The sequence below is a fragment of the Colossoma macropomum genome, unplaced genomic scaffold (genome assembly GCF_904425465.1).
Source record: "Colossoma macropomum unplaced genomic scaffold, Colossoma_macropomum, whole genome shotgun sequence".
Lineage (NCBI taxonomy): Eukaryota > Metazoa > Chordata > Actinopteri > Characiformes > Serrasalmidae > Colossoma > Colossoma macropomum.
This window is the reverse complement of record NW_023494806.1, coordinates 14,945,284-14,972,774: the sequence shown is the minus strand read 5'-3', so window position 1 is coordinate 14,972,774 and position 27,491 is coordinate 14,945,284. Positions and strand designations below refer to the sequence as shown.

General features: G+C 37.9%; 1 protein-coding gene across 2 annotated transcripts in view; it reads right to left on the bottom strand.

Moving 5' to 3' along the window:
* The window catches only part of si:dkey-21e5.1 (potassium channel subfamily T member 1), a 127,561-nt gene that overhangs the window by 4,809 nt on the left and 95,261 nt on the right, over positions 1-27,491 (bottom strand). The window contains exons 18-34 of one of the 2 annotated variants that reach the window (XM_036598843.1): positions 26,724-26,873; positions 24,660-24,895; positions 22,678-22,698; positions 20,309-20,537; positions 17,464-17,569; positions 16,071-16,243; positions 15,339-15,410; positions 14,011-14,145; positions 13,737-13,848; positions 12,063-12,164; positions 11,049-11,132; positions 9,027-9,155; positions 8,780-8,800; positions 7,913-8,210; positions 5,944-6,006; positions 2,949-2,978; positions 403-414 (exon numbers count right to left, since the gene is read on the bottom strand). In XM_036598843.1, the coding sequence (XP_036454736.1) occupies positions 403-414; positions 2,949-2,978; positions 5,944-6,006; positions 7,913-8,210; positions 8,780-8,800; positions 9,027-9,155; positions 11,049-11,132; positions 12,063-12,164; positions 13,737-13,848; positions 14,011-14,145; positions 15,339-15,410; positions 16,071-16,243; positions 17,464-17,569; positions 20,309-20,537; positions 22,678-22,698; positions 24,660-24,895; positions 26,724-26,873 (1,973 nt within the window). The remainder of the gene's footprint in view (positions 1-402; positions 415-2,948; positions 2,979-5,943; positions 6,007-7,912; positions 8,211-8,779; positions 8,801-9,026; positions 9,156-11,048; positions 11,133-12,062; positions 12,165-13,736; positions 13,849-14,010; positions 14,146-15,338; positions 15,411-16,070; positions 16,244-17,463; positions 17,570-20,308; positions 20,538-22,677; positions 22,699-24,659; positions 24,896-26,723; positions 26,874-27,491) is intronic. The other variant, XM_036598845.1, reaches the window with a different exon arrangement.

Here is a 27,491-nt window from a genome sequence, read left to right as displayed (position 1 = left end):
TTAACATAGCAATTAATCATGGGCTAACAATTCATAATCATGACAGGCCTAAAATACGCCCACTAAACATAGGTCATTTCACAATAATCAAGCTGGATGCTACAGTTTCTTATTAGGTTGAATGGGATTTTTTGTCTACATTCTGTAAATCTCTGTAAAAAACAGTAGCAATGAAATAACGCATTTGTGGGCAGAGCACAGATAGGTCAGTTTAGTCCAGCACTAAGGTTATTCTGTGTCTGGAAAACCAGCTCAGAGACTCGTACTGCTTTGGTCGACTGGGTTTCAGGGCCAGCGCTGTGTGTTTTACCTGTGTGTGAGTGACTGAGCAGTGTGATGCTGGGGAGAGGGGATGGGGGGCTCAAGCTTGGGGACAAAGTGCCTCTGCTCGTCCAAACCCACCTGTTTGAGCCACTTATAAGGTCGGGCCGGGTGAAAGAGAGAAAAGGGCTGACCGTTACTGACCGCACACGGCTGCATTTACGGACGCCCATGCAGCTGCAAGCGCTTCCCATGCGCCCAAGCATGCAGACGGTGTCCGTGGCCTCCCATCCACCTATCCATCCACTCATCCATCCACCCATTCATCCATCTATACACCTGCCCTTTGCATCACTGGCATTCCAAGAGACCATCTCACGCACGTCGCCAGGTTGCCATGCCAACATACGCAGCCTCTAAGTCGACATACATGAAGACTGACACACAGATAGAGGCATGCTCAGAGCATCTGTCAGACCCACCAAGCCAAGGCTCGACCAATCAGAGTGAAGCAAAATACATTAGTAGTGTGGGAAAAAAAAGAAGTATTTACTGTAAAGGGAAAACAAGTAATGAGACACTTTTCTTTTGTTATTTAAAATATTTCCAGCTCATATATCCACTTCAAATTTACACACATAATGCATTTTGACTTTAGACTTACAAGGACGATTGTACCAAATTATTTCAAACTGCGGTCTCACAGTAAAAAACCTGTTCAAAAACAGTATCCAGACTTAGATATTGACAAGGGTTATGTTATGATCCATCCAAATGCATGATCCAGAGCATTAACTGAGACAGTAATAAGCTAAATATAGACAAGGTGGGGGAGGGGCGGTCTTTTTGCTGTTTTTTTTTATTTCTTCATTCACCCATGTTTTTATATCACTACTGAAACACAGAGTTTCACAGAGTTAGTCCATAGGCAGAGCCTTATTTTAGCCACATCCCTGCATTTTAGAGCAGGAAGTGAGGCTGCATCGCTGTCCCTCATGGCCACATGGTGAGCAGTTAGATCCCACTGTTTTGGAGTGTGTCCCAAAGTCTGAAAATCAGTGAGTAACAATAAGAGCTGCCTACATTTTCTGCAATTATGTAAACTTTTTTTGTGTTTTAATGAAAAATATGATATTAATTTATGTTTATTCAACTGTTCAAAGCTGTGTCTGCTAATCATGCACTGGTTAGTTTTTGAGTTCTGCTCAAAATTAGCTAAAATTGTCACTACCAACACAATCACTACCGAAACATTTGGTAAAGTTTCAGCAGTGTAATTAGTGTTATTTGTTTCTGACAAAATGGAATTTGTCTTAACAAATGATTGAACATAATTAAGGTATAGGATAATTTAAAGCAAGAGGATTTTAGTCTGAAGTCTAAGTCAGTTAAATGTCTCAAATGTGTTTTGAACTCTGACTTTGAACAAATTCAGTAGAATAATCCAGAAACAAATAAGTAGGTATTCATAATACGCATAAAGATATATTTAAAAACAAAATGAATGGTTCTAAAAATAGTACAGTGTTGCAAGGCCATTGTTGGCAATTACTGCTTTGAGACATCTATGATAAGAAGGCCCACTCCCCCTGGGAAACTATTTTCAATTCCCCAAAGTTACGAGGGTCCCTCTAATGGCCTAGCAATTTCAAAATCCTTCATAAATTTTCAAAGAGGTTGGCTAAGCCATGTAAGCACCTTCACCTGTCAAAAAAGTCTTGAGTTATTTTGGCTGTATGTTTAGAGTCTTGTTGAAATGTTCATCTTTTCCTCAGATTCAGTTTCTGGATGAGATTAAATCCTTATTTACTGTCTCCCAGTACATCACTCAGTTCATGTTTCCTTCGATGACTTGTAATACCCCGATCATGATGCTCCCACCTCCATACTTCACTGCAGGTATGACTCATATGCCCAACCCTTCTTTCTCTAGACATGACAAGCTGAATTACTTCCAAAGAGTTCTGTATTTATTTGGTTTTAACACAGTATGTTGTTCTAAAACATTTATGAATTGTCTAAATGCTTGTGTGCAAATTTTAAACAGAGGAGATTTGAGTGGGAACCTTTGTGTACAGGGGCAAGTAGTCATGGTTCCAAAATGTTCCATTTAAAGATTATAGAACCAATTATACTACCAGGATGCTTAATGTCTGCTATGGCTCTGTTACTTTTACTATTCAAGTAGTGTTTAATAATGTTGTCCCTGAGAACTTCAGGAAGCTCCATTAGCTTAATATTTACCATGACTGCTACTTGTTGTTTGAAATTTTCCCAACCAGTGGCAACATGACACCAGGTGTAATACATGCTTTTTTGTCCACGTCCACATCAAAAGACACTATGTGTGTAAATCTGAGGTGAATATATGCACTAGAAGTATATTAAATAACAAAAACAAGGGTCTGAATACTTGTTTCTCCTCACTCTATATAAAAAGCTGTGTAACAAGTGTCCCAGTAGTCTCTCTGAAATATCGTCTGAAGCGAGTTTAAAATTAGATCAAAGCAGACTTGAAAGTGAGAGCTTGTGTAACTAAAACTAGGTTAATCAGGCATAACCTTCCCAGCACACGCAGAATGCTTTCTACTCCACTCTGTCCAAAACATCCTGGAACCAAAGCCCTTCAACATATCATCATCATCATCATCATCATCATCATCAGGTGCCTATAACTAGGTGTGTACCTGTTGTACCCTCTGTCATGTAGGTACCCTCTTCAGGTAGTACCATACAGAGGAGAAAAAGACAACTACATCACTAGTTTTAAGGGGGCAATATGGGCAAAATCATTATGGATTGTGAGCAGTCATCTGGCTGACTCGCAACTCAGTGCAACTAATGTGCTTTTGAAAAAAGGGGGAAAAATGATTTCTGGTTTTGGAATATGTTCATTTGTGTGTTGTAAGAAATATTTACACACAGTGCGATGGTTGAGTTCTTTGGCAAGCAAAGGAGAAATACATAGACCTGTCTTTTATACTGTGAAAAGTAAATGTGTTGACTAATTGTAGAAGTACTCAAGAACTAGCATTCAGCAGCATACGTAAACAAACCACATCTGTTCATGAAGACTATTACTAAGGTTCCTCGAGCTTAAGTGATGTTATCTTAGCAGGGGTGTCCAATCTTATCCGCAAAGGCGCTGGTGTGGCTGCAAGTTTTCATTCTGAACAATCACCTGATTCTGCCTGTATCAATCTTCAAATGACTGATCATGTGAACTCCTGCTTTGTTGGAATGAAAACCTGCAGCCCACTGGCACTTTGCGGATAAGATTGGACCCCTGACTTAAAGAAAATCACTGATAGGAATAGTACATAAACAGTCTATTCCTTCCTCACATCTTTCTTTACACCTAATATTAGGGGTGGGCGATACAGCAAAAATATTGTAATATTACAATACATCAAGATATTTTCATAATACATGATATGCATATTTAGGCTGTGACAGAAATGGATCCTTAGTCTTTCATTAGTGGTGATGTGTCGTTTTTCATCTTTGAGATGGTGCTTTTAGGTAAATGTTGGGATCTGACACGAACTGAGGTGCCTTTTTTTTTTTAAATTAACTCAAAACAAATGGGTAGACCTTATGACACTGTGGCTGAAAATCACGAGACCCCCCCTCCTTGATCACTTTGGAAAATTCCAGCTCTGCCCCCTCGTTATCCTCAAATCTGCTGGGTTGTTATTTTATGTTGGTTCTGGTTTTATTTTTGCCAGTTTTCATGTGAGTCTTTGTTTTGTTAAGGCAAGTGGAATAAATAGGTAATGCAGTTCGAATTCAAAATATTGGAGAGAGTTGTCTGCTCTGCCCCCTCCTCCCCAGGCTCGAAGCTCACATGAGTTGCCAGGTTGAGGACACTGAACCTGAGCGCAATGTTAAACTTTGACAACATTAAACTTTGACAATATCAAGTGATGACATTCTGGCGCCTCAGTAACTGCTGCACCATTTAAGGAGGACCGGGAAAGTCTGAGCAAGAAGCTGGCGAACAGGAAGCCAACGTTCAGCCTCACCTGCCTTGATAACCCAGCTGCACATGGACCATAGAGTATGAATGTGAGTACTCGAATGTTGAAATTTTCCCTCTACTAGCCGTGATAAATTAGTTATGGTGAGCCAACCCTAACAGAAGCTCAGTGCTTACCTGTTCAGGAAATAATTAGCCAATTTGGCATCTGTCTTAAAGTGCTTCTGAGCTCTGAGCTGTCTCCATCTTTTAAATGCACCAATATTTACTTATGTTTTATTATGTCTCTGGTCATGGAGCTTTTTAGAAGGACGCAGAGGCTTTCTAGGTTGGGATCCAGTTTTTTTGCTTGCTTCCAGGGATGATGCCCGCTGCCAATTTGTTTCATATCTGGCATTTCAAAAAAGGTACTGGGAAATGGGCAGTGGATGGGCTCACTTTCCGCTCCAGAATGGAAATTTCAAAAGAGAACATACTAGCTTTAGCACTGTTGTCGGAAAAGCCAATATTTCAACTTAGTATGTTTCCTTAATCTCTGATAACATATCATGGTCATTTTATGATTTTGTACAGCTGATGTATTACATTTTGTTCCTTTAATTCTTGGTCAGTGACTACATTATGTGTACAGAGCTGTTGTTTTTTGAAGTGTTTCACCAGAGAGTTGAGAGACTGTAGTTTCCTTTTCAATGGCTAAGGATCCACCGTTAATGTTAGCTAACATGCTTCTGCCTTAGTAACTAGAGACTTGCGATGCACATTTGTATATATTCAGCTGATGTAGGGTTCTGCGGTGTTCACTAGGAATTACAAGTACATTGTGGGAGACTGTAGTGCTCTCAAAATCACTCTGGAAGGTCAGCATACTCAATAGTGCCCTACAATGCAAATAGGGATCCATTTCGATCACAGCCTGTGTTTTTTTGAGATCTGATAAGTTGAAAGAGACAAAATATCCAATAGTGCTACATTAAAAAAATACTTCAAAACTGAATTTAATTATTTTGAACATTTCACACTAGTCAGGACTAATTATCCACTCTTTGTAATAAAGCATGCAGTTGGTATGGGTTCTTTAAGTACTGTCGATATCCATGACCTGCTGAGAAAAGCATACTGTGCTGTGATGTCATTTATCATAATGATAGATTAATAATTCATACTGCCCACCGCTACATAATATATGAGATATTAAGGTCTGTTTGTTTTGGTATGCTGTCTGTATTTGTCATGAATACTTAAGGCAACATACTTAAAGACCTGTTCCACCATTTTTCAATATCATGTTCATAATGGCCAATTATACTAAGCTCAACAAGTCCAAAAAAACATTTTACTGTGATCGTGATCCATGTGTCATTAAGATCAATGAAAAAAATTAGGAGAACAAAACCCTGGAATAGATACAAGTGCCCCCATCAGTAGTTTGGTCTTAACATCTTTTTAATAAAAACTAGCACTTTTTCCTCACACCAACTACATTCAGCCAACATTTTTATCATATGAGAAATATTAAACCTTATATTGAAACATGGTGGAGTGTGCCTTTAACATATACACATTCATTAAGATCTCTTTTGTTCAACAATGGAAAGCATTTAATGGAAATAAAGCACTTCACTACACAATTAATTAAATTAACTAATTGCTGTAATGGAACGGGGTTACAAGTCAACAGATACGGTGACGTTTTGTGGCATTACCTTGCAAATATCCTAGATTTACTCGGTTCATCACATCACTTGCAGTTAAATTAGCTACGTCCTCTACAGCACAGGGAGGAAGGAAGCAAAGTAGAAAGAGAAAAAAGAAAAAAGAAGCAAGGTGTCAAGCAAGGCCAGGCAAGCAGCAGATAATTGATCATGCACAAGAAATCAAGAAAATTAAACCACAGATATCTTTTTAGAATACTTATCTGAAATTTTCTGACAATATTAAACTCTCACAACATTTGTGTTGCAGGGATTCTGGGCTTTTTCTTTAAAATACAACAGTGTATTCTCATCATTTAGCTGTAAAAGGCTTCTGCTTTATGCGAACTGAATGCACGAGATTACTGAAACTAAATATTGCTGTAAAGAGAAAATAAAAAAAGAAAACAAAGCTTTAGATGCAGAGAAGACTGAAGAACAGCCAGGAATAGGACAGTGAGAATAAGGGGAAAAGTAATGCCATTCACAGTAATTCTTTCAGACTGTCATATATATACTATATAATTTTTAATTTTGATTATTTTTAAGTTAATAAGATTCTCGGTGAGCAACCCATACTAGGATATGTTAGATTATTTCCTCAAGCCGCTCAGATGTAGCCTTCCTTTTCTTCAGAAGTGGCATAATGGATAAAGGTATGGAGGAGGACTAGTGAAGGGACATATCAGTGTGAGGTAAACCTCTTCTATAGGCTCTAAAACTGCTGACATTTACAGTCAATTGTAAATTGTAACTCACATTATTTTTGCACTGTGATTATACTTAGTTGACTTATGGTAATTGGCAACAATCTTTACAAATGAATATAAATCTATATAAAATAGACATCTAGTTAAATCCTGCATCTTACATACCCCCTAAAAAAGTCACTGTTGAAAACCAGGTCACTCATGAAAGAGGCCAAAAAACATTCATAACACTTGCACGAGATATAAGAGTCCGATATATCAGTCCACTAACTCGTGGTGCTGAGACAATGGGGGCCGATGTCCCACCACTTTTTTGATTGTGTTTAGGCTGATTTTATTTGGGAATAAGAAAAACGTCCACTAACACAAGCACAACGAAACTGTGTGGTGCTGAACAAACCAACTGGGGGGTGAGGCACTTCCAAAAAAGTAAAACCTGCATATTTTCATGTTTCACCTCATGAATCCAGTAATTTATTTATTGTTTTAACTGCAAAGCACAAATTGTTGCACTTGTTCACAATTTATATTACCACACTCTTATTGCTACCTTTCTCAGGATTTGATGTCCTTCACAGACTCTAAATAGCAAAGTTCTCTATCTGAGTGAAGCCTAATGAACCACTCTGAGTCATAATTGTTCATGAAACAGTTTTTTGTGATATTCTATGATCTATGCTATAGTCCCATAAAGCTGTGTGTAGCTCTGGAAGTAAGTTTGAGTTAGTGGGCACTATAAACAGTGTCTTTTATCAGTCAGAGAATGAAAAGGTCAGCTCTCTCTCTTGCTGCTGTTCCACTGGCACACTTTAGCCAAGCAGTTTTTAAACAATACTTTTGGCCCTATCACTTTTGGAGATGCGGCACTACCTCTGCATTAGCCTCTGAGGTCAGTGGTACCAAAACGTATTAAGTAGATAGGGATTACAACTGGCAGCCTTGGACACAGATACAGAGTAAGTGTACCTAATAAGTCGTTATCCTCAGATTTGCAATTTGTAAAGGTGCAAACTTTGGTACGTTATTCATTTTTAGCTATTTATGTTGCATCTTTTTCCAAAGAGCTCATTTTAAGGCAAAAACTGAGGCCACAGCCACTTTTAAAGACTCTATATCTCAGAAACTGACAAAGATACAGGCCTAAAATCTCCTGGGCATGGTGATGGTATTTCCTGAACGCAAATATGAGATGGCCAGTCAGAAACTGTCGAACTGTTATTTTCCCCACATTTGAGCATGCAGATGGCAAATGCAACATACTTCTGACTCACCGTAACCAATGGTGGGCAAACCCAGATGCTTCATGCGGTTCTTCACCAGCTCGGACAGCTCCTGCCTCTCAGAGCGCCTATAAAGGTTGAGGCGCTGCTGATTGATGCGTTCGGCGCGGCTAGGGGGCTTCGTGTTTTTCCGGCTCAGCCGCCGCGCCCACTGCATGCTCTTTTTCCGCAAGAGTGGATGCTCTGACTGATCGCTGCCTGTCGAGTTCCTGTGGGCGGTTTTCTCTTTCCAGGATTCTCGCCGGTCCCGCGCCTCCTCACAGTCCTCCACGTTGACGGACACCTGAGACTGTCACCATGGTAACAAGGTTCAGTGGTTAATTAAGTGATGTTTAGTCTGGTGGAGAAGTAAGAATAGTGCAAACCAGCACTGCTATTAAATGGTTGGAAATTATAGCTATAAAGTTCCTAGAACAGAGTCTGCGCCAGGACAATGTCTGAGGATATCACCTCTTAAAATGAGGCTTATTATTCTGGTGATTAATTTTAAGACTTATTATTCAGTGACTACTACAAATTGTTAAAAAAAAACTAGTGGTAAACTACTATGTAAGTTATGTAGTCATGTGAGTGAGTGACCGAAGTATGGCTCATATACAGGCCCTTTATGTTTAAGGGCTTAAAAAAGAGTCTAGGACAAGTACTGTAAGTACTACATTAGTACAATACTGATATTATTCTAGTTGGTCTTGTGGTATCACTGTTATTCTTTGCTATCTGTCTTTGTTGTTCCAGCACATGAACTTGGTTTCAGTAGTTTCTGATTGCAGCATTAATGAGAAAAGCACAGGCAGCCTACGAGCACAAGTGTGGGAATGGAGCTGAGAAGTTTTTTATTGGTGAAAATGGTTTTCTTACCTGTCTGCAAACTTCCTTGAACTGAGATGAACAAAATGGACAAAACATGAGACCGCATGAAGATTAAAATGGGAAAGGACTGGAAGTAGATAGCATTAGACCACAAATAAAGCAGCACGAATGCGATGAGACAACTAAAGAGCATTTTGGGCAAAGCAGCTCTAAACTACTGAGTCTTATCAGCCAAGCAAGTAAAAAGCAAGTCCTAATCATAACAGACAGAATAATGAAGGCCATGGTGCTTTACCTCTGATGATGAGAACATGTGGGATTCTGTACGATATAGGCCAATAGGGATTTCTGCACTGGAAGAACAGAGTTTCTGGAAAAGTCTTCCATAGGTCCGGATCCACAAGTCCTCTTCTGTTACCTTCATCTGTTCAAAACCAGAAAGCTTTATTAATTTATATGTGCTGGTGAGGAACAGTTCATATAAGACACAGTTAATTTAAGGCACTCCATTCTTACTTGTTAAAGCTATAGTTTGACAAATTGTCAAAAGCCCAAATGTAGTCAATCAGACATGTTTGATGCCTGAAATTTGAAGCTAACAATAATGGGAGCATATTAATTCGCCAGTTAGCACTGTACAAACGAAATCAGAATTTACCTTAAACTGCATAATCTTTATAAACAAACAAAAGTATGTGTAGAGCTAAAAACATCAGTAGTAACCATTCTGAAGCCTAAGTTTTATCCATACTTTTGTCCAGTTTTATAGATACAGTGTCAGAAACCACATAAGCAAGTATTTTTGAGATTAACTAAAAGCTCAACACGGTTTGAGGCAAGTGTGTGATGATGTTGGTGTGCAGCCTGAATGACATTATTTGGTATCATATAAGCTTCCTACTTAGCTATATTAGCCTTATAGCCCCAGTGAAAAAAGTAAAGAAGCAAACTTTGGACATAAAAAATGTCTTGGCTGATTGGCTCTTCCTTGGGTAAGAGTTTATGTTACCACATAATACATTACAATACATTTATTAAATGCAATATTTCTTAATGCTACCTTGCTCAGGATTTGATGTTTTTTACAGACTCTACCTAGCAAAGTTAGCTATCAGGTGAAGCATCAATGGTACACTAAGTAAAGCCTGTAGTGAACCACTCAGAGTCACTAATACCAAAATGTTTGAAGTAGTCAGGGATTCCCTGAAAAAACAAGAATACAGATACTTGGATACAGATACAGAGTAAGTGTACCTAATAATTTGTAATCCTCAGATTTGTAGTTTGTAAAGGCACAAATTTTGTTAGTTATTCATTTTTATCTACTGAGATTAGATGCATTCATTTTTCAGGGAATTAATACTTCCTTTATTTGTAAATGAAATACATTTCACTTATATAGTTTTCTCTTGATTTAATATACTTCAGTGAGGCGATACAGAGGCCCAAAGTTGCTACAGTGTACATAGATGTATTTTTTTTAATTGTCAGCAAGACGTGCTGTATTTTGTTTTGGTTGTTTATCAAACCAAAGAATAATTTGTATAAGAATGTATCTCAGAAACTTACAAAGATACATGCCTAATATTTTGCACATTATCTCCTGTGCATGGTAATGTTTTTTCCTGGACACAAATATGAGATAGTTAGTTAGAAAGTGTAGAACAGCTAAACACTAAACTGAACTTTACCACTTGTTAAACATATAACCTTGTTACATGTTTGTGTGATATTCCAACCCCGGCCATTAGAGGCCACTAAAGAACCTTAGTATTAATGGCGGCACTGGGAGAAGAGAGTTTGTTTGTGGTGTGGGGTGGCAAATGTGCTGGATTATTTTTTCAACTCTCTTACTGAGAAAACTGGACTTCCTGTTCTTCTTTGTTAATCCTGAACCTGCCTTGGCTGAAGATTTTATATTAAAAATCCATGATGAGTGGATTCTCTATTTATTTGGGCTATGGGATTTCAACTCATGTTAACAGCAGAAGCTGGCAGAAGCTGCCTACCAGGCTGTCAACCTGTGCTTCTTTGGGATGGGATCGACACAGCTTTTGATACTCAAAGCATATTTGCTCCTCTGGCCGGTAAGAGCAATTTATTTCATTCACAAATGCAGGGGCTTTTGCTGAAGGACTTGATGAATGGACAGTATTAATGTGTAGGTAATGTTTTTGTCATGTTGGTATAAATCAGGGGATGTCCAATCCTCAAAGGGCCAGTGTTGCTGCAAGTTTTTGTTGCAACCAAACAGGAGCTCACATGATCATTTGTTTGAAGACAGAGACCAACTGAGTGTGCGTGTGTTCAAACTTACAACACAGAGGTAGCCAGAGCCTGGGGTAGTGTCTAGGCCAAGTAGAAGTCTTGCAATAGGGATCATGTAGTCCTTCACAAAGGACTAGAGGAAACAGAGAGAGAGAGGTAGAATGGAAGGAAACAAAGCTCAGAAAGTGCACATGGAATAATCCAGAGACCATAGAAAATCAATACTGCTTCTCTGTCTGAATTCTCTGCCTGGGGACAGTATCAAACGCTCAACGTGAAACCTGTCGGAAACACAGGACCTCTGCCAAGGTGCCTTCCAATTTGGGGAAAAAAATAATTTATATTTGCTAAAAGTGCAGGATTATAAAAAGCCTCTTACTATTCTTACCAATTTAAAGGGGATTCCACCGCTATTTCAGAAATTCTGTATAATTCAACGGTCAAAGTCATTCACAATTAATTTTTCTGCAAAACAGTTCATTGTAGAGAAATTTATGCAAATATAGTCATTGTATTTACTATCCAAAACCACCAGTAGACTTACATGTGTCTTCTGACTTTGTAATATGTAATGCTGATGATAAATCTGAAAAAATACATTATCTTTGGATACTATTTGCCTTACAGCACCCTGCCTTTACCTCTCCTCCATAAATGAATTTAAAACAAATATGTTTGAGGCCAAAAGCTTAATATAAAACTATGTCTCAGACATCTAATGACTTCCTGTAAGGTGGCTTTCAGATGTATTAAACTTTCTGGATGCCTGGTTCCCATCACTGCCATTGTCAGTGAATTTCTCTAGGGTAGCACATTTTACATTAAACTACATCTTGACCATTTAATTATACAGACATTTTAAAAAATCAGTGGAACTCTCCTTTAATTAAACACAAATCAAGACAACCAAATAGACATTACTAGTACTAATCTTTATCATACTATATCCTGCTGTTTACATAGTGTCTTCTCTCCTAGTGCACTACAAGAATATTCAAATACAGCACACTGTTCAGGAGAGATAGGCCTTGTGGTTTAGTGTACAGAAAGAAAAACAGCCCACCTGGTAGAGCAGAGTGTCCAGCATGCTGATGCTGAACACTCTGCCAGCAGCGAAAGGGAGGCGGAACATGAAGGCAAGATTGGAGCCCTTGTCTCTCTCTATCTGAAAAAGAGAAGAGACACAAAGAGAAGCGTTATGTCACATACTCAATCTGAATAATCTTGAGCCAGTAACACTCTTGCTGTGATATATATTTGAGAATGAAATGCACTGACACAGATTTAAAATCTGGAAACATTTATTCATCTAAACAGTGCAAATGATTTATTTCTTTGATAAATCAGAGACTCTTTGTTGATGGATTTTACAGACTTTAAGATAAACATTAATGCTCAAAGTTCTGGGTTTTTGGCACACTGGTACAAATGCACATGCTGTGCATCTTTGAAAGTTGGTGTACTGTCGCTAGTGTCTTCCCTCTTATGTCACATTATCAGTCTGAATGATCTTGTGCGAATCACACGCTACTGTGATATATGTTTGGGAGTAAAATGAGACACTATCTGAGGTCTGTCTCAAAGGAAATCCAACTTAGACAGGCTTTCTGACTAGGTTTCAGCTTTACAACAGCTTTACAACTTTCTCAGTTAACAGCCATTTGCAAGCAACATAAGAAGTCGAGCATCTTATTTTTCAAACAAGGAAAAAGAAATCATACTGTGTACATATGTATAAATTAGAGCCTTTATGATGGTAAAAAGCATTGCCAGTTGTGCTTACTGGAGTAATCCCTAATTTATACTCTTGATATCTGTGTAGTATGATTTGTTTTCTGTGCTGAAAAGCACTTTTTTTTCCACATGATTGATGCTACAAATGTATTTATCTATTTATTTTTACATTCATGGCTGAAGGGCACATGCAGGGCGTTGTAAGGCAAAATATATACATTTTTTTTTTTCAGATCACCACTATTTCTCTACCATCAACATCAAACATAAAAACTCAGGGGTCGTGTACGTTCACTAGTTCTCTTGGATAGTAAATAAAATGGCTATATTTGTGTTGTAGACATTGTGACTCCTTGTGGTTCCTATCACCACCAAGAAATCAGAGTCAGATTTCTCTACAATGAACCATTTCACATCAAACCACTCTGAATGACTTTGTTTACATCTCAGCCATAGAATGAAAAAAGGTGGTATTCTGTTTTGAGATGCTCTGGAGTAGGTTAGATGTGCAACATAAGTCTTCGTGGTGATGAAGCCTGGTTAAAAAAGTTTGCTTAAAGTTAGCTGCTTCGTGAGACAAGCCCCTGGTGTCTGCATGTTTGAAATGTCCACAATGTCCTCCAAAATGAGGGATGTTTTTCTGAACTGAATCTCTTTTCTGTAGGAAGGTGGGAGAAATACCATAGGCTAGAAATTCTATTTCAAAGTGCTGATAATGAATTAATTTTCAAAATCATTGACTTTAGAGTGTAGTGTACTTCCGTTTATAATTCAGCATATGTTTTACTTCTGCCTTTTCTACCATTTATTTTTAACACGGTTATTATTATAGCAGTCTAATGTACTGTTATTGTTGCTGCATTTTAATGCACAATAAGGCCCTGCTGGGAATGAGATGTCTCTAGCCTTTAGCCTTGTTCGCTGTATAAATAATTTGGATAAATAAATAATGCAGAGAGCAGAGAAAGTACGCTTTGTTGGGGAAGATGTTGGGGAAGATCACCTTCTCTAGTTTGGAGAGAGCCAGGGAGTAGCAGTCTTTGGCTCGAAACTGCATGAACCTCATATTAGAGGGATGAGTTAACTCAGTAATAATACTGAGACTGGGGAATAACCTAGAAAGAATCAGAGACATGCAGAAAATGTTTCAAAGTCATACACATTCACACAATCAAATACATTCATACATTATACGTTAGTCATAATAAACAGAAATACATTTATTTCCATATTTTCTGTTATTCTGCTTGATTATATAATTGAAGAAGATTACTTACCTAAACATGGTTTGAACATTAACTATAGTTTTGGCATCTGCCATGTAGTCTTCCTCTGCACTCATGGTGCTCTCCTTATCCACCACCACCAGATTATCAGCATAGATAATCCCACACTGCAGCAAATTATCCAAACTACAAAAACAATTCAACACACAATAGTAAAGACATTACAACTATGAAATAACACATATGGATTTATGGATCAAAAGTGCAAGAAATGAACCCTGCTCTCCCACGAGTGGTGCAGGGCTGTTGCTCATTATGCTATCCAACCACTATAAAAGAAAGTATTATAACTCACTTTAAGGAGTGTCAACAAGTCCACAGTGGCACACATAAATTCCCATTTTTGCAATTATGAAAACGTGTTCTAATGAATTATTAGTGCCTCTCAGCTCCTGACAGTAAGTTTGATTGTTCTTCAAATTATCATTACATTCCTGAATGTGAAGACATCATTGGTGCTTTGTCAGTAAGATTTCTGCTGATGCGATAAATCTGTGGAGCTTTAAGGACAGATTAGTCGAGCCCTATTTCCTACCTGTGCCGAGCATTTGTTGGCTGCTGAAAACTACTTTTAATATTCCCATTACTGTGTAAAAAATCCACCCTTCATTTATATAATTTCTAGTCAAAATATAATGTTAAGTAAAATTACTTATTTTTCAGTGTCTGGAAAAAAGCTGGAAAATTGCTTTAACAATTAAATATATCAGTTTTTCAGTATTTAGGGTGTTCACTCTGTCTCTTTGCTTCCATTATTTTCAGGAGATTTTTTCAGTTTTGCAAAGAAATCTACAAGGATATTTTTCCACAAAAGATTCAGCCTTGCAGGTTGGTTGCATTTTCTGCTTCCCACAATCCAAATAATCCCAAGCAACTTCAGTGATATTGAGATATGGACTCTAGGGGTGGTCAGTCCATTGTTCTGCGAACATCGGCAGCTTCTCTGTTTGATTTGCAAATTTTCAGTTCTGTTTTTTCACTTATTTTCCATTGACTTTTCTCCTCTTTATGCAAATAGATTATTTTGTATCTAATCTCCTCTGAAACATCTGCTGAAAAACAAATAACCTCTACTTAACAGCTGTTCTGTTTGGAAACTATATAAATGAAGGGTGGTCTCTGTCTTTTTTTGGTTTGAAAACTAATTCAGTCATAAGCATCAACTTTTCTATTTATATTTTCTATTTTCTATTTATAAATTTCAAGCCTTGATCAAAATATTTTTTAGATTATGAAAACCTTTTCGACTGTATTTTGTACTGTATGCATGTGTGGTTACCATGTGACAGTCAAATAACTGGCAAACAGAAAACACCTACTTGTCTATGGTGCCGGCCATAAAGTAGACCATAGGGAAACAGCAGATGGCCTCCAGAAAGTGATTATCGGGCCTGGAGGAAGAAAAAGAGCAGTTTGAACAATACAATCCATCCCTCGTCCTCCCCTGCACTCTGTCTGAGAATACTAGCACCTGATGGAACTGCATGGAAAGCCTTTGTTCTCCTGATTAAAACTTATGCGAACCTCGATCGCCACGCTTGCAAATGCATTTTGACAACATTTGCACGTTGCCATAGAAACGTCGCCAGGGTGATGGGGAACAAAGAGAGTAGAACCCTTGTGGTCCTCGAGAGCTTGTGACAGTCTCAGAGTCTGAAACTTAATGAGCGTGAACTCGTTCTGCTTTACGACAGCAACACGCTGACAGATAACAGTGTGGAAAAACACTCTGATGATGAGTGTGAACCATTATGGATTATCTATCCAGGGTGCTGTGTGCTTCGTGACGCATCTAAACAGTTCTGAGTGCAACAGAACTGCAATCCATAACAATCATCTCATTTCTTGTTTCCATGTGAGGAGAAAATGCTGGCAGATAATGTTGCTGCATCACAAAGTTGAATGAATGTGTCTGGAGGTTGTGTCTGTTTTATAAACAGCAAAGTCAAAGTCAAAAAGTCAAAGCAAAGTCCAGCACTAAAGTAGATTTCGTCTTTTGTGCCACGTGTACAGTTCTGCACTGCAAAATTATGATGAGCAAATTTTCTTACGGATTATCTAGCAGGAGCACGATGGGGTTGAGCTCCTTCCTGGGTCTATAGTAGGCACGCAGCGGGACGATGAAGTTATACAGGCCATTTCCTGCCGTTTCGGCAGAGACAATGATCAGCTTGTTCTTGAAGCCGTACGCCTTGGCGTCCTCGAAACTGTTATGGCGACACCCCTGAGGGAAAGGCAATGTAAAGTTAAATCATGTCCAATATGATTAGACATGCATTCTAAGAAGTTACCTTTAAATATTTAAGATTCAGAGAACTGTGTGCCTTACATGTCTAATAAATAATAAATTATTAATATGTGTATTATGATGTTTATATCCACTACACTAAATTTAATCCTTTAATGCCTATACAAAAAGTACTTATTTATACTATTAATCTACAGTTCTCCTTTAATAATGTGATGTCTGCATGTTGGATTTATATTGGTACATAAACATTTGATTTAACTGATTTTCTAGAGTTGTATTTTATTTGTGTCACATTCTGAGCAAGTAAATATATCTTTCACACATCAGTTACCTTTTATTGTTACTCTGATGAAACATATCAATAATGAGCTCTTAGTGATCTGAATTCTGTTCTCGCTCACTCAGAAAATATTGCAGCACCACCAACAATGATTGTATCTTCACTAAAGATTTTAATAAGATGAAGGACAAAAGTCATTGTCCCTGAATGCATCACCAGTGAGATATATCTGGAGTGCAAAAATCTTCTTGAAAAAATAAACAAATAAAAACACTAATACTACCTTAAATACAAATAACATTTAAGTTGTGATTTTATGTACAGACAGCCATATGCAAAAGTTTGGGCACTCCTGGTTAAACATTAAAAAACAAAACAAAAAAACATAAAATATGGCCTGTGCAAAAGTTCATAATACATTTAGTATTTTATATTTTTAATTTTTTCCAAATGTTTAAACTCTGCAAATAAACAGAAAGTTTGTACCAGATTAGCAGACAAATATATTTAAGTTTGTAAAGGATTTGTTAACTTACTTTCATTTAAAAAAAAATCAGTAGACCATCATTTAACCGGGAATGTGCAAACTTTTGCATATGGCTGTACGTCAATGTGTTTGTTTAACCATTTCCTAACCAGTTCTCTTAGAAGCCCAGTATTGATTGTAGTTATTATCCAATATCTGGTTTGTCTAATCAGTCCAACCAAACCTTTGTTCTTCTAACTAGCTCACAAGGTATTGACTGCTTTTTCTGAAAACAAGAAGTTCTTTGCCAGTAAAAGTTGACACCAGCACCAACAGAAATTCCTTGTACATTTTGCGCTTGCCACATAAAAAGGGTTCTGCTTTTCCCATTAGTGTCTGATTTTTTTCATATGACTCTGAAGAGCAGTGCAGAAAAACTCAGCTCACCTTGTCTAGACGCAGACAGCAAAATGGAGCCTTCTCTTGTAAAAGGTGGCAGAGAGTTGGTGAGCTTCCAATGTATGGAGAATTTGGAGGATATCCTTTTACATATCTGAGGAACAGAAACAAAGACGCGTGAAGCAAGAGGTCAAGAAGAGATTATATTTTAAAAGTATTAACACTGTCACCAACATGAAAAATCTATGTCTCCATATCCTTCAATTTCTTCAGAAATCACAATACACTGTTGATGTTTTTTCTGAGGCAACCACTGTCAGGGAGGGTCTCTGAGCTAGCTGAGTGTTTTTGCTTATTTACAGGTGGGGGTGGGAGAATTTTTCCCTGCCTACTCAGAAGGTGTTTCAGAAGCTGACAGAAGTCATTTTGTTTGATGGAAGTTTTCAAAAACAAGAATGTAGTCTTTTAAATGATATGAAGAGTTGTGCTTTATATGACCAGATACTACGCCTCTCACAATTTTTACATAATCGCAATCATTTGAAACGATCGCAGTTATATGAAATGATCAGTTTTTTCAGCTGACCGCAATCATTTCCTTTCACAATCATATTATGCTGCAGCAAGCAAAACAGTAATTTTGTGCACTGGATTGAGGCAAATGAATGTAAATAAAAGCAAGCAGTAAATGTATTCTTTGTAACACATCATGGTTATTAGTTATGTAGCTGAGTCTTACATTTTTAGTGCAAATGCTAGCAGAACTAGTGTTTTTGACTTTTTACTCTAAAGACAAAAATAAGCTCTGCTTTACTCCACACATTATTCTGCGTAACTGACATTTCTGAGTGTAAGTACGTGCACGCAGTAGTGTAGTGCATCATTTCGACAATACAACCAGTGTTAGCTACTACATAAACATAGTCGTAGGCAAAAGCATCTTTTTGAACATTTTCCCCAAATAAGTTAAATTTAGCAAATAAACAGTAACTGTACATTAAAATGTGCAGAAGTGTGTTCTCCGTAGAAGATGTGTTACTTATTTTCACTTAGAAAATCAACAAAATGTAATTTGACCAGAGTGCCCAAACTTTTGCATATGGCTATTACTGAGAAGCCAGTCTGGCACTTTATGCATGTACATGAATTGCTGTGCACAAGAAACAAGAAAAGACAATTCAAATGTTAATTGCAATTACTTTGATGGCAGTTAAATCATCAACTAAAATTTCATCATGACAGGCTACCAGGGACATAAACTAAATTAGGAGTGTTTTTTTTCCTTCAATAAAAAGTTATTGTTTTAGAGAATGCAAGGTTTCATTGTGACAGTGATGATGGTAGTTTCACAGTAGTTACTGTAGTTTAGAGACATTTAGAAGGTCCAAGAGGTCAGGTTAGGGAGTCCCAGACCCCCAGGCCCCTCTGTACTTCACATCTTGATCTTAGGGTTAACAACTGAATTATAAGATTTATGATGTAACTGTATGAACATTAGGGCCCTGTTAATGTTAGAACTATCAGGATAAAATTCCACCAGCAGGATGAAAATGATTTCAGACTGCATTTATTAGAAAGTTTCACACTTTGCCACTAGAGAGCACTATTGGCACACTGAATGAATTCTCCGGCACGGCAGAGCACAGATTTGTGTGAATCCAGTCCTTCCATCACAGAGCAGTGAAAAGCTCAGGACTCCCACAGCAGAAGAGCCGCCTGCGGCGAGGACGACTCAATGGGGCTCCGTAAGAGCCTTGCCTGAACACTCTTATCAACAGTGCAGTGTTTGTGTGTGTGCACGTGTGTGTGCACTGACCCTGCTTGAGGTAAGCCCACGCTGTGAGTGCTGTGCAACATGACTGCCGCAGTGAAGGTTTTTATTATGACTCTATCATGTTATATGTCCTGCAGTGTTATGCCTTTTACAATAAGAAACCCTTTTATCATATTAAACAAAAGATGTGGATAAAGGTGTAAGTGGATGGTGCTGGGTGATGTTGAACTGGTTCTGTATATAGAAATATCCTCATTCTACCTGTACTGAAGCATCAGTACAGTTTCTTCAGTTATACCCATTTCTTCAGATTATCCCAACCATTCTCTCATCTCTGTACTGCATCTACACATAGAGCTCAGTGGTATAAAAAAACACACACTTTTGCCTAGTGATGTGCTACAATGGAAATTAGGATACACTGTGCTAAAAAAACTGAAATCCAATAATAATAATTTGTTCATTTGCCTTTTTATATTAAATAAATTAATTACAAATAACTTAAATTTACTTACAAATCTAAATTCCAGAAAAGATGGGTCAGTATGTGAAATACAAATATAATGAAATATAAAGCAGTGATTTCAAAAATGTATTTAAGCAAAAATAATGCATAAAAAATAATGTTTAAGGCCCAGTTCTTTATGAGCAAGGATGGCTTAAGGCTCGTCACTTTGCCAAAAAATATGTCAGCAAATAATCCAACAGTTTAAGAACAATGTTGCGGTATCCAATCTAATCAACAAAGGACCAGTGCACTGCGGATTTTCATTTCATTCAAGCAAGAGCACATCTGATTCCACTTGTTTATTTAATTAGTCTCACTCTTCAAATAATTGATCATGTGTGCTTCTGCTTTGTTGGAATGCAAATCTGCAGTAAAAAAACAGCCCTTTGTGGATAAGATTGGACTCCCCTGCTCTATGAGCGATTGCAAGGATTTTAGGTATTTCACTCTCTACAACCCTGGTCAAAAATTTCAAATGCAGTTCGCTGAAAAATTTTGGTTAAAATTGCCACTTTTTGAATAACAATTTTTTTTGTCTTAAAATTTCAGTTCATCTCTGCCTCTGTCTGGAACAGGCAGTGACCTCCTCTGAATATCTCCTCTTTACTCACTCTGGGGCGGGCACTCCTTCCTCGTCAGACTGGTTGGTCTCATCCTCGGATGGGTCACTAAGCAGGTCACAGGGCAGGATGGCAGAGGAGTCAGCCAGTTCCAGCACAGGCGCGATGCTTGGCCTTCGACTGCCCGCCCCATTCTCTGTGGGTAGGGCCAGCTTGCTGTTATCAGCCGGGGGGTCTGGGTTCTGCAGGTCGATGGCCACCGTGCCTGTGGTAGGACACACTGAGAGACCGTGAGACTGCAGGCGTGCGGGACAGAGGGAGACAGGGAGAGGAAAGGAAAGGGAGAGGCAAGGTGGAATATGCCCTACTACTGCTTTCTGTAAGTACATACAGAAAGATGATGAGGTACACAAACAGGAGAACAGGGGTAGAAGCGCCTGATGGATTTTCTGCTGCTGAAATTGGGCGTGAAATTGCGTTTTGCTGCTAAATACCTCAGACTGTGTGGATCACACTTTAAGGGCTTTGCAACTGAAATCTGCATGTGAAGAGGTGAGAATGTTTCCATATTCATAAAATGAATTACACCATCAAAAGAAATGTTCTAAGCAGATGCATGAAACTGCATGGTTACCTACTTAAACATGCAAGTAGAATAGCTGTCTTGATAATATACGTTAGTGTTTTTCAATCCTATGCATTTTAGGGTTTTCCCTGCTCATAACACACAACACTGATTTCCTGAGTTGAATTGGATGTGTTTGAGCAGGGAAAGCACTAAACTGTGCAGGGCAGTGGTTCTCCAAGACCCAGACTGAGAACCACTACACCTATCTATATATAGCCAATTAACCTATCCATGCTCAGCCTCCAAGTCTGTTTTCTTTTTGTAGCTGCTGTCATGAGGTTGAACAATTTACAAAAGAGCCAATTCAATGTGATGAAAAACTGTATTACACCACTCTTTTGTCAAAATACTTAAATTATTCACTATGGATGCTACAGTTTTGTTTAGAGATGCTGTAAAGCATTAGGTTTCTGGTTTAAAATGCTACATTATCAAGCTAGATTTGTTGTAGCTAATCAAACTAAAGGCAGGGCCCAGGTTTCCAAAAGCATCTTAGTGTTCAGATCATTTTAACTGTTAAAGAGAGTTTTCAGTGTGATGCTCGCTCTACCGTTTAAGAATCATCTTTGTTCTAAAATGCTTTGTGCTAAAACTCAGCCCAGGTTGGAAATGGCATCTCATGACAAGCAAAATGAAAAATGCTTTGTTAACATTTACACTTAAGGTGTTCTCACATTCAGTTTTTTAAAATGAACTAAAGTCAGTTCTGTTAAGGTGAACATAAAGGCAAACAGCTGCAAATTACCTTTTTGTGTTCACAAAGTAAGCAAACTTTAAACAGGATTCAGTTCTTCTTCTGGTCCTCTTTAGTACTCATGAGATCTCAGACTACTGTTTAGAACTCAGACCCTCTCTGAGTAACTTATGGGTAGTGTTTCAAGTCCATTATATAACAGATCTGACTGGTTGAAAATACCATCATGCCAAACTGTTACCATTGTTCATGAAATGATCTTTGATCATTTTTATGTATAACTCCACTATTGTGTTGTGTTTTATTGCATCGTATATTACATTCTGTGTTATCATGTTAGAAAAGCAATAAGCCATTTGACTGCATTACAGCAATTTCACCATTGCTTTAATATGCCAATGCTGTTATTGAGAACAAACTCATTAAAACCTAATTCTCTTGATTCTCCATTCTTTACCTGCTAAAGTCCAGTCCCAAATGGATCCCTTTGATGATGCCAACAACATACAGACCTATAGGGCAAGAAACCCACAGCCTCGTGGTCCTTGCGTGCAAGTGAAGTTGTGAACCTCAGGACTGTCAGTATGCCATTTGGGACTGGACTTGAGTGCGAGAAGATGTACTGCTGTGGCTGTGTATGTACAGTAAGCCTTGAGGTGCTTTAACCATAAAATAAAACACAAAGCAGACTGGGACTGTTTTTTTTTTTCACAATGTACGAATCAATTGAACTAGATAATGAACTGCAGTAGAGTTCGGTTTTGGGTCCATTTAGCATGTCTGAGTTTGTTTGCCGTATTTATATGTGCACAAGAAAACATAACTCAGCTGTCTGAGATGATTAAAAATGCAGAAACGCTCAAAGTGTGAAAATGCTCCGACATTGTAGACAAGTGGCTCTCAGTCAGTCTTCTGGAAACCACATGCTCTGTACTTCTTGGTGTTTTCAACACTCTTGAACAACAATATTACAACAGGGAAAACACTAAATCCTGCAGTTCATCTGGTAACCAGGTCCAGGACTGAGAAGCACTGTTATAAATCAATGTCTCATGGTTTAGCCTCATCTCTAATGCTAGGCCACATGCACAGACTTACCATACGAAGTAGACTGATCGACTTTACCACAACAAAGAAAAAGAAACAGTGAAAACAAACAAACAAAAAACATCATCAGCCAAGATGCAGCAAAAGCCCACACCATCAGACCATCCATGCAAATCCAATATTTCAAGCACACGTTAATACACCACAAAAAACTTTTTAACACAGACACCCACAGGTCATGGGTACACGTCCTTTTACAGTCCCTTAAGTTGTAGGAATTAACCAGGAAAATGCAAGATACAAAAACCCATGGAGAAGGCAACTATTTTGACTAACATAATGGTAAATTTCAGACTAAATTACACCATTATACCCAAAATGTCTTAAGTATTAATTAGTTAAGTGTGTCAAATGTGGTAAACTGACAGTACGTAACCCAACAGTTGAACAATGTTAAATTTCACATGTTCAAGCAGGAAACTCAATGAACTCCGATCAGCCTGCAACTGTTTTACTTGATTTTAGTTAACTTTTAAAGTGATTTTTGGTTTGTTTTTGTTATTGTTTCATTTTTATTACTCTATTTTTATTTATTTTAATATTGCCAAGCTATTGTTTTACATCTTTTATTTATTTTATTACATTTTTTATTCATCCTTATTTTATCTTATTTATTAAGTTACTATATTGTTGTAATTTTACTAGTTTATTGACTATTTTTTTATTTACTACTTTGATTATTATTACTTTTTAGCATTTGATATGTTCTGTATTGGTCTGACTACATTGTAAATGAGGGTCGACGTAGAGTTTAAAAAAAAAATTAAAGAGGCAATTGATTGATTGAATGAGAAAATTCTCTAAAAAGGCAGCATAGAGACATAGGAATTGTATATAGTACTTGTCTATTACCTAGAAACAAAACTAAATCTGGGCTGTAAAAAATGCATCCTTCTATGTTTTTGTTGGGTCTTTATCATTTACTTAGATTTTTCTGATTTATGTTTCTACTCAAACACAGGGCATTTAGTAAAATTTAGTACGAGTTTGTTTGTACTTACCATATTGTCACTCTTTGATTATTATTTGATTATTAGAAATGTTACTATGCTCTTTTTCACCTTAATAGAGCATTTCAATATAATTTAGTTAAGACTCACTATTTTTTTACCCAAAAGAGTTACACAGCACTTCGGAGACTGTACCTCACACTTACCCAATTAATAGTTAGCACCTGTAAGGCATTTTAGTGCAATTTAGTTGAACTGTCTTGGAACTCAGCATCCCTGTTACCTAGAATGATTACCTAGAACTCTGGAGTTTGTATCTCATACTTACCTGATTAATGCTTAGAATGTAGGGGACAGCAAAAGAAAGCATTACCCAGGTCATTTCAATAGTTATACCACAAACAAACTACTCTCCTATGGTGTGGGTGGTTTGGAGTGGGATGTATTTGCTCCTCCAAGGGCACAGGTGTTTTTAAAGCTGGATTTGTTAAGTATCTTGGATGATTTCCCTGTTAGTTTTCAGTTTTGCTACATAAACATGGCTTTGGAATTACTATGCATGCATGACAAACTCAATTTCGCTCTCTTCGCTGGTACGAATGCATCTGTGTAATCATCCTAATTAGCCAATAAGTCAGTGTCAGGACAGAAATATGGCGCACCACAGATGGATAACTGGTACATGCTGGAGGCTCTGTGCAAACCCAGCATGTTGCACTGACACTGGCAAATTAGGACTTTTGGAATTATCCAAGAGGAACTGGATTTGGATGGATGATTGCACTCACTTTTTAGGGACTGTGTTCAAGCCTGCTGAAGTGACAGCGCCACCAATCATCTACTTAAAGCACACATACTGTAATTAGCGTGGTCTTCATTTAAGGAAAGTAGCTGCACCTGTGCCTGAAGGTACAAATTGCACTCAAGTTTCCTCCCTCTGGCTCTTGATCATGGTACGCTCCACTGGAGGAGACATAATTTGACTGGATGCACTTATTTGCATGCTATGGGCTCGCCACTCACCCATACTGGCTATGATGCTCTGCACAGGCAGGCGTGAAGGGGCGTCGTACAGGCCTGTGACTGGCAGTCCCTTGCTGTGCTTCTCCTCCTGTTTAAAGATGAAGGCGGAGTTCTCCTCCTTGGTGATGTTGATGTAGTAGCAGGTGTCTGTGGCGGCCATGATGTGGCGTGGGCCGGGGTTGAGCAGGATGCTTTTATTGTCCTCTCTCTTTACACCAATCAGACATACTCCATATCTGAGAGAGACCACACATAAACACAAAAAAAAAGTGCACTTTACCAGAGCATTTGTGACAGGAAACAGGTTATTTAGTGGCTTTAATATAGATATGTTTTTAGCTGTGGATGCTTACAACTGCCCTTTTAAGATTTTGCTCCATTAAATTCATCTTTGGGATCCAATATGCCTTAACAACTGGCACACATTGCTATCTGAAGCATCATTAAGTTTTAAGTATGAACCAAAATCTGGGACAGTAGGTAAAATACAAATGAAACAGAAAGCAGTGATTTGTCACTGCACTTTGACTGATTTAAATGAATACAGTCAAAATTTTTAATGTTTTGTCAGCATCATTGGTTTTTGTAGATATACGCTCTTTCTGAAATTGATGCCTGGAACACAAAGCTGGGACAGGGGTAATTGAAGATTACGAACACTGTGAAATGTTCAAAAAACATCTTAAACAGGTAATGAAATCAGGCTTGAGTGCAAAAGTAGCATCCAGGAAAGGCAGAGCCTTTTTTGAGTAAGGACGGGTTAAGGCTTGCTACTTTACCAAAAAAATGTGCCAACAAATTATGCAGCAGTTTAACGATGTTCCTTAATGAGTGACTGTATGTGTACCTTAATGAGTGACTGTAAGTATGCCCTCTACGGTGCATAATGTCATCAGAACATTGAAGGAATCTGGAGAAATCTCTGTGTATAAACAGCAAGGCCAAAAAGGACAATTTGTGAAATGCCTGTGACCTTTGATGACCCTGCATTAAAAAGAAACTTGCATGCTTCTGTAATGGATATCACCACGTATAGACACTCTAGAATTTTTTGACAAATCGTTGTCAGCAAACACTGTCTGTTGCTACATCCACAAATGCAAGACTATACTACATACAGCAGAAGCCTTGTGTAAAAAATGTTCAGAAACACAGCTGACTTATCTGGGCTCCTCTGAAATGGACTGATGCACAGCAGACACGCGTACTGTGGTCTGACAAGTCAACCTTTCAAATTGTTAATGGAAATAATGGACATTGTGTTCCCCAGACCAAAGAAGAAAAGAACCATCCAGATTGTTACCATATGCTGCCTTCTAGACAACATCAAAATGTAACGTGTTACAACAGCATGGCTGCAGAATCAAAGAATGTGGGTACTAGGCTTATCATATTTTCAATGGGAGAAGCTCATTCTGGAGTAGAAAATATGACAATGCTCATATAGTTGCATATGAAGACTTATAATGGAAGAATGGCAAAAATATCTGCTTTCAACACTGGATCAAGTGGTGTCTTCACTTCTCTATTATTAAGTAAAGGTGATGTAACACAGTGGTAAACATGCTCCTGTCACAGCTTTTTTGGAACATGTTGCAGGCTTTAAATAGTATATATTTTGTGTATGTTTACAAAAAAAAATCCTAAGATAAAACATAAAATACCTGTTTTTGTACTTCAAACAGAATTTACTAATCACTGTGTTCTGTTTTTTTAGCATTTCACATACTGTCTTAACTAAGCTAGTAAGTGCAAACTTTGTATTTATAAGGCATTGATATCATACTGGCAAACATATATTTAAGCATATCTGAAATCTGATCAAATCTGATCCCATCAAAATCAAGGTTTTATTTATCATATGCACGGTATGTCAGGAACATTTGAAATGCTTATGGCAAGTAATTACTATAGATCAACACACCAATACAAGAAAACTATTATAAAATACAGATGATATATATCAGGAACATCAAATGTATCATACTAAAAGTTAACTGTACTGTGGTTGAGCAAGAACAAAAACAATCCAAATGGCAGCACTGCCAGTCCTCATTCACTCACTTTTTATGTGCATGGAAGGAGGCATAGGTAAAACTCTTTCCATCATACTCCCCGAAGAACTTGCTGTCTGCCAGACGAATGTGGTAGACCTCATTACCTGAGCAGCGGCCGTATGTTCTCTGCCACTGCTCTGGAGACGTCTGGCCCTCCCTGCAAAAACAACACCAGAAAAATTCACACAGAAGAACAATGGAGTAGAATACCAGAACAGGTTACAGCTGCCTGTAGTTCAGGAATGTGCAATATGGACAAAAGTCTTTACAATAGATTTTTCCTTATCATTTAATATCGATAATTACTTGAATAGTTTCTATCTGCATTACACTACTGCACAAAAGTCAGAGACCACCCTTTATTTATTTCATTTCCAGACAAAATGGCTATTAAGTCAAATTCATTTTTTCAGCAGAGATTTCTAAGGATATTAGATAATCCACTTGCATAAGGAAGGAGAAAATCAAAGGAAAATAAGCAAAAAAAACCCAGAAGTTTCCAAAAGTGGAGTTTAAAACAAAATCATTAAAAGATTAAAAGACAAAATGTGACTCCTAACAACCGTACAAGACCTGGTAGACCAAAGCTGTCACTATTAGATAAGCAGTACTAGACAGGAGAAAATCAAGCTCCACTTTTGCTTCAGATGTGAAAAAAATATAGGGGCATTTCTGTCCATCCTTCCACTGTGAGAAAACAACTCAACACTATGAGTCTTTAAGGATGGACTGGACATCCAAGAGCCCAGACCTGAACACCAATGAATGTGTTTGG